Below are 13,418 nucleotides of genomic sequence, written 5' to 3'. Positions count from 1 at the left end.
TAAATAATTTTTAGTGAGAACTCCAGGTCTTCATAAATTTAAACAATTGATTTGCTCATCTAGATCTGCTCATAACAGATCTTATGTCAGGTATTCTGTTATATACAATAAGACAGACATGTATCTGCTCAGTGTCTAATGTCAAAGACAGAAATACTAAAAAATAAACAACAAATAATAGCATTAGAACATACTGCCAAAAAAGAACATGAGCATTATTATCATAAGAGAGAAAATGAAGATGAAATCAGTGAGGCAGCTAACTCTTTCAGAGAGTCAGGGAAGGTTTCTCAGGAAATCTAAACTTTAGTAATGATACTGTTAATGGTACTTTAATTTTACTACAATGGAAAATGCCCTGGAGTGAGAAAAGTAGACCTGAAGTACAGTCCTGGCTTTTTCATAATTAGCTATTTGATCCTGAACTAGGCATTTAATTTACCTAGGTCTCAGTACTCCATCTGTAAAATCAGGAGTTGGACTAAAACATTGGGTTTAGTTTAGTTTAGTTCCTTGGAGTACCTCGTGGGTTGCTATAAAACAAGGTGGTGGAGGTGGGCATAGCTACTCCTCCCCCCTCCCCCCACAATTCCTTTCTCAATAAAGCAGATAAACTCACCTTTCATCTGTTTTATATATTGGGCTCCTGAATAAAATTTTATGTCAGCAAAGAGAACTCTATGCCTTAAAAAAAAGAGAGAGACGGAGATCTTTTTGACTATCACTGGTTTGTATTATCTCTAAATCTAGATAGTCTGCAGAGTTTAGTTAGTTACTTACCCTTACACCATCCTTCCTGTTTAAAAAAAAAAAAAGGTCAGGAACTTGTTTCATTATAAAGAAAACTTTAGTGTTCTATTGAGTAAATTGTATGATGAATATGGGTATTTACTGCCATTTCATAGGCGATGTTAAGATAGTCCTGTGATGTCAGTGCTTGGATATCTCCACTCGTGCAAAACACCTGTGAAAACACTGGGGCTTGATGAAGGCACCAAGCCCAAGTTCATTGCACTTCTGCTCCCAGGCCAGGAACAACTAGGCTACATTTAATTAAATTCTCACTGGAACCAAAAGGAGAGGATCCTTTGTTAAATATAATCATATTATCATTATAGCCTTTTTTTGTATACCATGAAGTTATACTTCAGCTCAAAATGATTGCACACTTAAAAACTTGCTTTCTTCTTGAAAGTCGTAGTATCCTAACTCGCCTAATTCAGAAACATTTTTAGTGTTTGTTAGGAATAAAATTATTTGTAACTGTAATTTCAAGATTGAAATTATGCATAATCAAGGTGACTTGGTTTTTCACTTACTTGAACCTTCCTTTTAGTTTATTTTTGTCATTTCCTATGATGATAGCCATTTTGTACTAATTCATATCGTCAGAGGTCCCAAATGAATCCATAAATGTTGTATACCTACAGGGACTTCAGAGCAGCCAATAATATACTCTTTAGCTCTTTCCTTGCCAGTTACAGAGTGTGTTCAAGAATTTTTGCTTATGTTACCAAGTTAATAAGAATGCCTGAGCTCAGAATCTTTGCAAAAAAAGAATATTACATAATTCTTTCACATCTCTAGTGTTAAGATCATAATTTAAAATCTCTACTTCATGCCTTAAGTATTGATTCAGTTGCTTCTTGCTTCAACCTTAACCCTCAATTCCTATGACTATTGCTCCTTATAGAACACTGTGTAGCATGTCCCCGCTACTCACTTGATTTATCTCCTCTCTGCTCCACTTGATTTCTCTCCTATCTCTCTTTGCTCCTGTCTCCTCCTCCTCCTCTTCTTTTTACAGTATATTGCCATTTCACCAGATTCCATATTACATTTCCTCTTCCCTGCCTCCACTTCACTGTCCTTTTCTTAAGACTTAAAATCAGATTAAGGAATGTTCATTCATTCATGTATCCTGTAGCTTTTGGAGTATAATGATCTACTTAGCTACCCAGAGTATATAGCAAATTGAGCTATTCACTCAGTGTAAACTGTATCCTTTGAAAACATACATTTCATGGTTTCATTAGTATCTGTGGATCAACAAGACATTGTTTATTGCTTTACAATTTTGGAGCAACAACTTATTATGATTGAGTAAAATAGAATTTAATTTTTAAAAGTATATGGCTGTTTGCTAGTGATATTAAAGAATTAAAATGTAAACTTATTCAGAGACTATGATTTTATTACCTTTTTATCTCTAATATAATGAGTTCCATAATGTATGCTGTCATAGCAGTTTAAACACAACATCCCTATGGGTGTTTGTCACATTGTATTGTACAAAGATTATAGGAGATATAAAAGGAAGATGGGGACTGTGGGATGTGATATTTATTCTTCTAGTTTAGAAGACTTAACACTGAAAAAATTTAAAACTCTCTAAAGCACTATAAGAAAAACTGAAATATAGAGTGTTTCTATAGTATTTAAGAGGGGAAAACATTTTTAAGCAATGGGGAGCCCATCTGGATTTGATTAATTAGGAAAAGTTATGTTGACTGCAAATTTTGAGCGAATGTGAAGGTAGTCAGAGATCTCAGCTGGTGAAGTACGGTGAAGGGGCCAGGCCACACTGCAACACCGCAGGTGGCGGTTTGTGTTTGGGATCCTCATGACATGGAGTAAGGCCCAAATGCGGACTAGAGGATCTGACACTATAGAGCAGGCTGGGTAGTAGAGGGCCTTGAAAGCCCAGCAGAATGGATTATTACTGCAAAAGAGGGATGCAAACATTTTTTTTCAAATGAACATTTTTCAACTATTATATTACATACATTAATATATATTATTCCAATATGTATATACATGTACACACATATATACATATACACACACACATGCCTCAGCATAAGTGTGAAGCTCATTAAATTTTTAAAAGTGAACATACCAATATCCACTATTCAGGTCAAGAAATTCAGGTCAAGTGAACATACCAATATCCACTATTCAGGTCAAGAAATTCGGGTCAAGAACATTTCCAGAACCCAGGAACCCCATCATACCCATACCTCCTCCCAGTCTTAATCAAACATTGTACCCCCTCCCCTGGCTACCAAGTAATCATTATCTTGACTTTTATCCTTATCAATTCATTTTGATTATTTTTCAAACATTAGTTGGATGATACAGTATACACTGTTTTGTGCCTGGCTTCTTTTGTTCAACAGTATGTTCATGATATTCATCCATGTTATTGTGTATAGTAGTATTACTTTCTCATTCTGTATTTTACTGTTATGTCACCTCATTGTATGCATATATTAGAATTTATTAGCTAGCTACAATTGATAAACTTTTAGGTTGTTTCTAAAAGTTAGTGCTGCTAATAACAATCTTTATATGTCTTCTGGTGAACATATACATGTATGTAGTTCTATCAAGTGTACACCTAGATATTATATTTGGGGTCAGAATATTCATGTGATTATCTTTAGATATTGCCAAGCAATTTCTGAAGCATTTGTACATAGAGGAAGTCTTCAGTCAATAACCCGAAAGCAGGAGTATGGTGTCCACTTTTTTGTAACCTCATAGCCATAAACTATGTTGTATACCCTTATAAAATTTTTGAATAAAGAAAAATGGAGGAATGCCAGTTAATGTATATAGAGGACAGGGAATAAAAAATACTGATCGCGTTCAGTCAGCATTTCTTTCTCCACCACTGGACAAGACCTGAAAGAACATGCCACCATCAGATACCTGAAGTTCAGTGTTGGCGCGTAGAGGATAGGGATAAGAGAAAAAAGATGATCTGGCATTTGGAGATTGTGGCAGGAACAAAGATCGTGGCAAACATGGAATGCTATGCAAAGGAGATTTTTTTTTTTTACTTTTAGGAATAACTTACAGTCATTAAAAGGTAATTAACATGCGGTGTTTTTCATTTAGAAGAAATAGTATTTCCCATTCTAGAAGGGAAAATGCAGTTAAGGCATTCACATATTTTTATATGTATGAAACTGGCTTTTGTGTTTTAAAGTCCATTTTGCTTACTAGTATACTTATTATTTTAACTTTTCGCATTGTATTTCTTTCCTTTTCCCATCTCAGGATCAAACACATACGAAGAAGCAGCTGCATATATTCAGTGTCAGTTTGAAGACCTCAATAAAAGAAAGGACACAAAGGAAATATACACCCACTTCACATGTGCCACAGATACTAAGAATGTGCAGTTTGTTTTTGATGCTGTAACAGATGTCATCATAAAAAATAATCTAAAAGATTGTGGTCTCTTCTAAGTTTTGCAGTTAATGGTAAAATGCATTTTCAAACCAAATGAGTACTTATATATGGATCTCTCTAGACTAGAGTCTTGCAGCAACACAGAATGTAGTATACAGCAAATGTATCTGGGATCTGACCAAAGTTGTTCTGTTTGTTTTTTTAACTGAAAGTAACAAAGGGACCATTCTTAAATGTGAAAGATGGTCCTGTAGTGTGAAACTGAAGGACAGTGTTAAAGCTGGGCTCTAGTATATTGATGATTTCTGTGTAAGTGTAAATATGCAAATGTATGTATACATGTATTTATGACTTTAGTTTCCCACATTACTTTTAGGTTTTAAGAGTGGCAACTTACAATTCTAGCGTGATGGGCTTTGGAAATAACATAAATATTAAGTACCTTGTACTGAATGACAGACCATTACTATGTTTGCCAGTTTTAAACAGATTTATTTATGTTTGTGTCTTGTAAATTTTTAAGTACAGTAATTAATATTAGAAAACATTGCAGCCCTTATCTTGACTATATGTATACTTGTATTCATAAAAAATGTTATTTGTACAAACATTGCACAGACTATTTTAATAACACAATTTGTTCTTTAAATTTAATGTGTTTTATTGAAAAGTTCTTAAAGAGGATGACTGTACCTGGCTTTGGATCAATTATTTAAATTGTGTGCATTTTGATTTTTCTTTTACAAAAACAACAATTTGATTTTACATTAGATTCCACATTAGATTTGGTTTGAAAAACTAAAAGTCCAGATTTTTGAGGATAGGCTCTCTAGACTTACAAACTCTTAATTTTTATTCACTTTGTTTTCACTTCGAATTTTAGTATTTGGCTAATATTCATTACCTTAAAGATGATATCAGATTAATTTTTATACATTTTAAATAACTACATTTTTATTTATAACTAAGTTTAGGTGGATATTAAGAGGATTTTTGTGGGCAAGACAAATGTCAGCATAATGAATTTTGAGACATTCATTTGTGTATTTCCTTTGGGAAGTCCCTTGTACCTAGCATACATGATAGTTCCTTGTTTGGAAGATAACAAAAAAGATCTTTGAATATTCTATTGCTGATGTAATGCAAGCTTTAAATTTATATATGTAACTAATTTCAAATTTAATTATCACGTGATGTTAGAATTACTTTTTTCCGAAGATACTCAAATTTCTTCCGCAGGCTCGAGTTTCTATTATTTCTTTTTAAATTATGCTATTATTTCTGAGAATAAAATGGACAATTACACTTAGAAAATGAGTAATAGTGTTTAATAAAGTCAGTGATTGTATGCTCAAATAAGTGTTACATAACAGGTAGATATTGAATTTTGATAGAATAATTTTGAGTTTTCACTCTGTGACCTCGTTTCAGCAAAATGAACAGCACTCCCCATCCTACCTCCCTATTTTTACTCATCTTGAAAATACTAGTCTTTCAGTAAGCATCGCTGGTAAGTAGTTTCTAAGTTTAGTTTATGTGTCATCATTTTGTTAAAGTATATTTGTTAGAGTATTGGTGTGTGTGTGGGGATAACCATAAATTACATTCATGTCTGTTTCATTTGGGGGATTTTCTTCTTTGTAATATAAAGGAATTCAAAGTTATCAAAGTTCCTTAAATGTGTTAGATTCTTTATGTGCCTTTCATGAAAGATATGTTTTCATTGATTTTTACCGATGGAAGACCTGTGCTCTCCACATTGTGAAGTTATGTATGAAATTCAACTATAATATGAATAAATTTGAATCATGAGAAAAATGGTTTTAAAAGTCACAAAGAAGCACATACTGGTGACCATCATTGATGAACTTCTGAACTTTATTCTGTGTAATTGTGTTACTAATAAATCCTAATAAATTTACATTTTTAAAATTTTACAAACCTGTTGGCTAAACACATTTTCCATTAGAATTTAAGTATTACTCTGTTCTATCTTCTTTTCTTCTTTCTCTGTGTTCTTGTCTTTTTGTAATTTCATCTACTCCAGAAGTTTGAGTTTTCTGGGCTCTGCATACTGGTGAATAAGCCAAATTCATCAACATTCCCTTTAAATCAGTTCTCATATAACTTTGCCACTTTAGCTGCTAAGTACCATCATCATGTAATCCTTCAGTGGGGAACTTTTAGCCATTTGGAAGTCTTATCCCTCATATCCATCTCTGTTTACTGACAGTTTGACTTTTCCAAAGCCTTTGTTTTTGTTTTCTTCTCCATTGCGACTACTACATCTTTGCTGAATTTCACTTGAAATGGCTTATTAATTAAATTCCCCACCTCCCATTTCTACCTCCTCTAATTCACATTAGTTATCCTAATACAGAAATGTGACTATGTTGCCTTTTTTGCTTTGAACTCAGATCTCCTGGTTCCCATGCCGGCGCCTTTCCACTGTTCCATACTGCCACACTCTCTTCTGTGCTTTGACAAACTACATTGACAAACTGACTTGTTAATAAAATTAAATACAACTTTAGCCTCCCATTCAAGGCTTTTCATAATCTGACACCTCTTCACTACTACTGCACTCCTCTCCTACATTACATTCAAATAAGTACCCTGTGCATAACCTGTACTTTCCTCCAAGCATTTTACTATATACTTACTATTTATGGTATACTTAGAACATTGCCTAGAATGTGGGAAACATTTGTCTCTGTTAATGTCATTATTTGTATGTATTAGCACTTATGTTTGTGATATCCTTTTCAGATTCCTTTGGCATCTGTTCTTCAGTCTGCCCGTTTTGGGAACTTTGTGATTCTGGTAGGGCTGCCGGTCTAATTTCATTTCCCTGGCTGTGGGCTCAGGCCTGACCAATCTTAGCCTGCCTTCATTGAACAAGTGACCCAAAATGAACCACTCAGACTCCCAGTTCCAATTCCTCAAGCCCCGTAAAGCTCTTGTAGTTTCTAAATTCCCTTCATTTATTTCAGTACCCTTCTGAAAAACTACTTTGATGCTTGATCTAATTCAATGACATTCAATCTCTTACTGAAAAAGTCCTGATTAAAATGCATTTGTTCTTACTGAATGCTGACAATAACTGTGAGATAAATCCAAAGAGGCTCAAAGAGGTTAATTAACTTGAGCAAGACCAAGTCAAGGTTTTAAATGTAAGATTTCTGACTCTATGTCTGTCAGAGGACTCTAAAAAGTGCTACCTTATTTTCAGAAAATTTATAAGTAGTCTTTCATTTATTCCCACTCTCCCCTTCCAAGTTTCTCTGAACAATAATTCTTTTTTAGATTGAAAAAACAAACCGTATGATACCTAGTATGTCTTGCATCAAAGCTATTTATGTTATCTTAACACTCTTTAGATTTGAAGCTGCTGAAGTAGAGGAATAGTTATATGCATTTTTTATATAATTTGTTTGCAGAACAACCTGCATTGCCTTGTGTAAATAAATTTAGTTAATAATGTAAATCAGTATTACAGGTGTTAGCATTGTCATTGTATATAATGTGTTATTTTAGACAGAAGTAGAAAATGATGGTGAAAACCGTAGGCTTTGGCACTCAGTCTGGCTTCAAATCCTGGCTCTAATTAACTGGGTAATCTTGCACAATTTATATAATCTTACACTCTCCCTCCTTTTAATCATCTGGGGGAAAAAAACAGGTATTAAATAATCAGACCATTAATCTTAATGGTTGTTATCAGTATGAAATAAGTTCACATAACATGTGAAGCACTTAGAAGGGAGCAATGGCATGTGATAAGCCTTCAATAGATTTTCCTATTTGATTAATATTTGATTTTAGGGTATCGTTAAAATAAGCAGTGCTTAAGAAATAGTTGTTGATATGAGTTTTGAATGAAATGCCAAAATAATTGATCTTTATAATTAAAACTGAGTATCTCACATTTATATCAATACTGAAAAATGAATGAGACAAAAATAAATCTCTTTAATCCACTTCAGGATACCTATTATTTTAATGTAACTGATAATACGGGAGATTTATTTTAAAGTTGGAGAAATTTTCTCTTTTAGTTGCTTTTCAAAACCCTATTTTAACAGTTAAAGTACATTAAATCAAGAGTTTTCATTTCACAATCCCACTGGCCTGTTTCCCAGGCATTTTTTCCTTAACCAATAACTGCTTGCTTTGGTGTCTGTTGTGATTTCTATTATTTATTTGGATTTGTATTTACTTTAAAAGTTAGGAAGTTTCACATTTCATCAAGTCTAGAGACACCCAAATATGCACAGATGGGAATCAGCCGCAGTTGTCCAGGCCAGAGCTGATGAGACCTGAATCCCACCATATAGTCCCACCATATAAAAATCTTTCCAAGCAACATTTATGAGGTCAATTATTTTTAGCCTCTTTGATTTTACCCATCTTCCTGGGTCTCCATTCAAAGAACTATTTATTCAAATTACAAATGCAATTAATTAAAACTGAGAAAATAGTGTTGAGGAAAATGCACAGAAGACCAATCTAGGCAGGGGCTATTTTATTAATAGCAGATAAGAGATTACCACTTTTAGTAAATGAAAGCGATGTTTCTTCTTGAATGCCCTAGTGCATCACCTAAAAGAAAGTACAAATGCTCCTTGATTTACCATGGGATTAGGCCCTGATAAACCCATCTTAAGTTGAAAGAATCGTAAATTGGAAATGCATTTAATACATCTAACCTACCAAACATAGTTTAACCCACCTTGAACATGCTCAGAACACTTCCGTTAGTCTGCAGTTGGACACAATAACACAAAACCTATTTTATAATAAAATGTTGACTATATCATTGAATTCTGTACTGAAAATGAAAACCAAAATGGTTATATGGGTATTTGAAATATGGTTTCTATTGAATGTATATTGCTTTCACACCATCATAAATTCAAAAAATATAAATTGGACTCTCATAAGTTGGGGACCATCTGTACATAGAGTAGGACCCTTGAGAACCTAAGGGCCAAAGAAATTGCTCTTCCAACTGCAGTTTCTGGAAGGAGTCTTAAAATTAATTTTATTTCTGTGCAAAAACACTATATATGTATTCACTGTTTTACCAGGACTTTGTTCTTGCTAAATTAGATCTACAATTTTGCAGTTATTTTTTACTGAATTGAAAAATGTTTGTACAATTTCAGCATAAAGCTAGTCTTCAAAATAAATCACTATGAAGATTGGATATTACCTAGAATTTTCTATTATACACTCTTGAAATTTAATTATTTTCTCTGGAAACTTCACAGAATTGCAGCTTTGATCCTTTTCTCACTTTTGAAAATCAAAAAAGAGCAAAGTCAAAGCTACTTCCAAACCAGTCTGTCTTTAATTTTTGTTAAATATTAGTGAATTGTCAGTTTTTCAACTAGTGGAATGTGGACTGTTCAGCAGCAAATTCATTAATGTGATTTGCATACAACTCATTTTGCAGTACTCCATTATAATATAGAGATATGTTTTCCTATTCACAAATAGAAGGAATTACCTTTTCATTATAAATGACCAATTCTCCTAGCAACCTACTTCACAAAGCAATTTATCTCTAATAAATAGAACTTTTTTGCAGACTTGGGTGTACATTTTATTCCATTCTTAAATTCCCTATTATGGTAGGTTATTTTAACTGTGGATCTTTTTATTCAAAAGTCTGAAGTCTTTAATAAAGAGTTTTTCCACCTAAAGTGGGAGTGGAAAGCTTGGAGCCAGAATAAAGTGCCATTTTTTTTTCTGTCTTGAGAGTCCTACCTCCAATCTGCACTTAGGGTTTCTAGGTGCAGATTTGAAACAATTCTAAATCAAGTCCCTGGAAAAATTTACTAACATTATAGGATTTATTCAAAATTTTAAACTCATACACAGCTTTAACCATGTTACATATGTTATATGATACTCTATGCCTTCTAATACCATAAATATAGAAAAAATATATATAATACATTTGTTGAATGCCTACTGTGTGCCAGGCACTTTTCTGGGGGCTTTACTAATGTTCTTATTTAGTCATGAGAGCAGTCTTGCAATGACAGTAAAATTTCCATTTTCCAGATAAGGGGGACATATTTAAGAGTAGTTAGTATTTTGTGCATTGTTGACTACCTCTAGTAAGTGGCAAAGCTGATAGTAAAATCCAGGGCTATAAGTCACTTGTTAGCCATATCTTCAAAATCCCAATGGCAAATGTTTTTCCTAAGGGCACTGTATGGTGTAGTACAGCATGCCCAGTGGTGTTGCCTGAGCAGATGTTAATAAGCATGTATGATGCACATTAGCATGTCTATGGCTATGAAAAGACATTGCAGTAAAGAAAGAAAGAACTCTGTTTTACAAACATTGGAGCTATGCTAACAGCAGCCACAACCCATATGTGGATGTAGAGCACTTTTTCTTTTCTTTTCTTTTTTTTTTTTTTTTTTGGAGCACTTAAAAATGTAGCCAATTCAAATTGAGATGTACTGTTAGTGTAAAATAAAAATATACATGAGAGTTAAAAGACTTATACCAGGAAAAGAATGTTCATGTTGAGCTGATAATATTTTCTTTATAGTGGGTTAAATTATATATTATTTAAAATCCCACTTTTTAAAAACACTTTAATATGTCTACTGAAAACTTGTAACTACTCACATGTCTTTGTGTTATATGTGTATTTGTATGTGTATTTTTTTCACCTTCTACAACAACTCTATTTGCATTCCATGGAAAAGTTTTCAAGTTTTAGAGAAGCAGATACAAATGGATAGAAAGCTAAAATTTGCATGTGGAAGATTTGTTCTTGTTGTCTTGAATAAATAGCTACAGTGACTCCCTTGGAGAATGGTGGGCCTCAGGGAAGGTTGAACTATTCCAGTTCTTAATGCTGTGGTTTGGTTTGATGTAATATAGCCTTTCCTGTGGGAGAAAAAAACCCATCTCATTGTCACTTCAAATATGTCAGCTACAATAGAAGAGAGAAATACACATTTTAAACCCATACTCTAAAACTGAGTTTTGAATTAGTATCATTATTTTTAGTTCCAATATATGGAGTAGGAGTCAACTCATTAGTGTACTGGAAAATTACTAAGCCCTGGTTTATAAACCCATCTCCTGAGTGGTCTGTACCCAAATCACAAGATTAGTTTTTTTGTTTTTTGTTTTTTTAATGTTACTGTGTTGTGTTTTGTTTTTTAATATGTTTCTATTCCCCCAGACAAATTCCTTTCTTCCTCCACACCTCCTACAGGACTAGGCTGAGCACACTCATGCATTAAAAAAGCTTCCGAACTAACTTTTGAAGGAGTAGCTCCCTGGAGCTGTGGAGGAGGACAGGAATTTGATATTCTGCAGGACTTAAATCAGGATAAGATATCAAATGTTCCAAGGTCTTAGATGCATGTTTTGGTTTTTGATAAAGACAGAAGACTGCAAATGGTTTACTCTTTAAGGGTCAATAAAAACCTATCTGCTAATCTGTATGATTGATGCTTACTAGATTCTCAAAGTTCCCTCAAGATTGGAGGTTATTTGTTTAATGGGATCAGTCTGAGAAACGTGTGGCTATAGAGTCCAACTTCATCTTTTAGGCCTGTGGTTTTTCTTAGCATAAGTGTGTGGATAATCAAAATCAATGGTGGTTCTGTTTACTAAGTAGCAGAAGACTTCACACACTTGGCTGGCAATCCCAGCCCAGGGCTGTTTTCAACATATCTCAAATCTAGCAAAATAGTTCATTTAAGAAGTGATATAAATACATCATCTTCTCTAATTAAATGTTATCCTTCTTTTCCATGAACCTTTGACCAAAAAAATGCTTTTCTGTTTACTGTCAAGGACAACTGGGAAACACTTGACCAGTTAGGAAAATATGGCTGCCAGCTCCACATATAGACACTGTAGTTAAACTAATCAAACAGCAACTTAAGAAATGTATATGTTCCTTCCAATAACTTATTTTGCCAAATCAATTCTAATGATTCTAATTTAGGTCTCCAAAGACTAAGGACAACCTTTTGTGTGTATACCATTTTTAAAATTACCCCTGGTTTGGATAGAACACAAATTATTAATATATTGACATTGTATCCCAAACCTTTTTTCCCACTAATATTTAGGAGTAGGAATGTAAGTGATTGAATCTAGGGGTCATTTACTTTTGAAATGACTGTTAAGCACCTTGTCTGTCCTATTTGGGGAAACAAAACAGGAATAGTAATAAACCAAACTGAAACTGAATCATGGCCCTGCCACGTCGTGTTGTGTGACCCTGTGTGAGCAAGTTACCTAATCTTTTCTTGCCTTGATAATTTCTCTACAAAATGATGATAACATTAATACCATCCTCCTATAGTTTTTGCAGGATTAAACGAGTTACTAATATAAAGTGCATTATGTGCCCAACACATAGTAAAATTTCCATCACATGACAGTTTATCTGTAATAATTGTGGTAGTGGTGATGACGATGTTATGAAGGTTGGAGAGGAAGTGGAAAAAGATTAAGAGAGGCACACATGTAAGCAATTGTAGTTCAAGTCAAAACAAAATGGATACTATAGTGACAATACAAGGAGGGTGGCCATCTGTCCCAGCACAGTTCCAGTTTATCCCTGTTGCCCTACCACAATTATTAATTTCATCCCTTTGCCCTCTCAGAATGGACCTATGGTTTTATAAATAAAAGCAGCCTGATATAATTGGCTAGGGGATGGACTTAAGGCATCCTGGAGAGAAAGACTTCTGACTAACCCATAAAAGGAACAGGAATAGGGAGGAAAAACCATTTCTCTGTCCCTTGCCAAGCTCCTCCTGAAAGGGAACTGGAAGGGTGAAAGCTACATTTTCCTTGAGTTTTCAGCAAAGCAGAAAATAGAAAAAATCCAAACAAGACTATTAGTTTCTTATTGCTTTTGTTGTAACAAATTACCACAAAATTAGTGGCTTAAAGCAATACAAGGTTATTCTCTTGGATTCTGGAGTTCAGAAGTCTAAAAGGAGTCCACAGGACTGCACATCATCTGGAAGTTGTAGGGTAGAATCTGTTTCCTTGCCTTTTCTAGCTTCTAGAGGCTATCTGCATTCCTTGGCTTGTGGCCCCTTCCACTGTCTTCAAAGCCCACAGCCTAACTAACCTCTTCCCTCTGGCGTCTGCTTCTGTCCTTATCATTTTCCGTATGTGCTCTGACCCTTCTGCCCACCCCTTAAGAGGATCCTTGT

General features: G+C 34.1%; 1 protein-coding gene across 1 annotated transcript in view; it reads left to right on the top strand.

The window, feature by feature from the left end:
• The window catches only part of GNAI1 (G protein subunit alpha i1), an 84,123-nt gene extending 78,254 nt beyond the window's left edge, over positions 1 to 5,869 (top strand). Inside the window, exon 8 of the mRNA XM_012779493.2 lies at positions 4,066 to 5,869. Coding sequence (XP_012634947.1) covers positions 4,066 to 4,256 — 191 coding nt within the window. The 3' untranslated portion in view covers positions 4,257 to 5,869. The remainder of the gene's footprint in view (positions 1 to 4,065) is intronic.
• The last annotated feature ends 7,549 nt before the right edge of the window (positions 5,870 to 13,418 follow it).

Source organism: Microcebus murinus, chromosome 9, assembly GCF_040939455.1.
Source record: "Microcebus murinus isolate Inina chromosome 9, M.murinus_Inina_mat1.0, whole genome shotgun sequence".
NCBI classification, from domain to species: domain Eukaryota; kingdom Metazoa; phylum Chordata; class Mammalia; order Primates; family Cheirogaleidae; genus Microcebus; species Microcebus murinus.
This window is presented reverse-complemented; position numbering and strand designations above follow the sequence as displayed.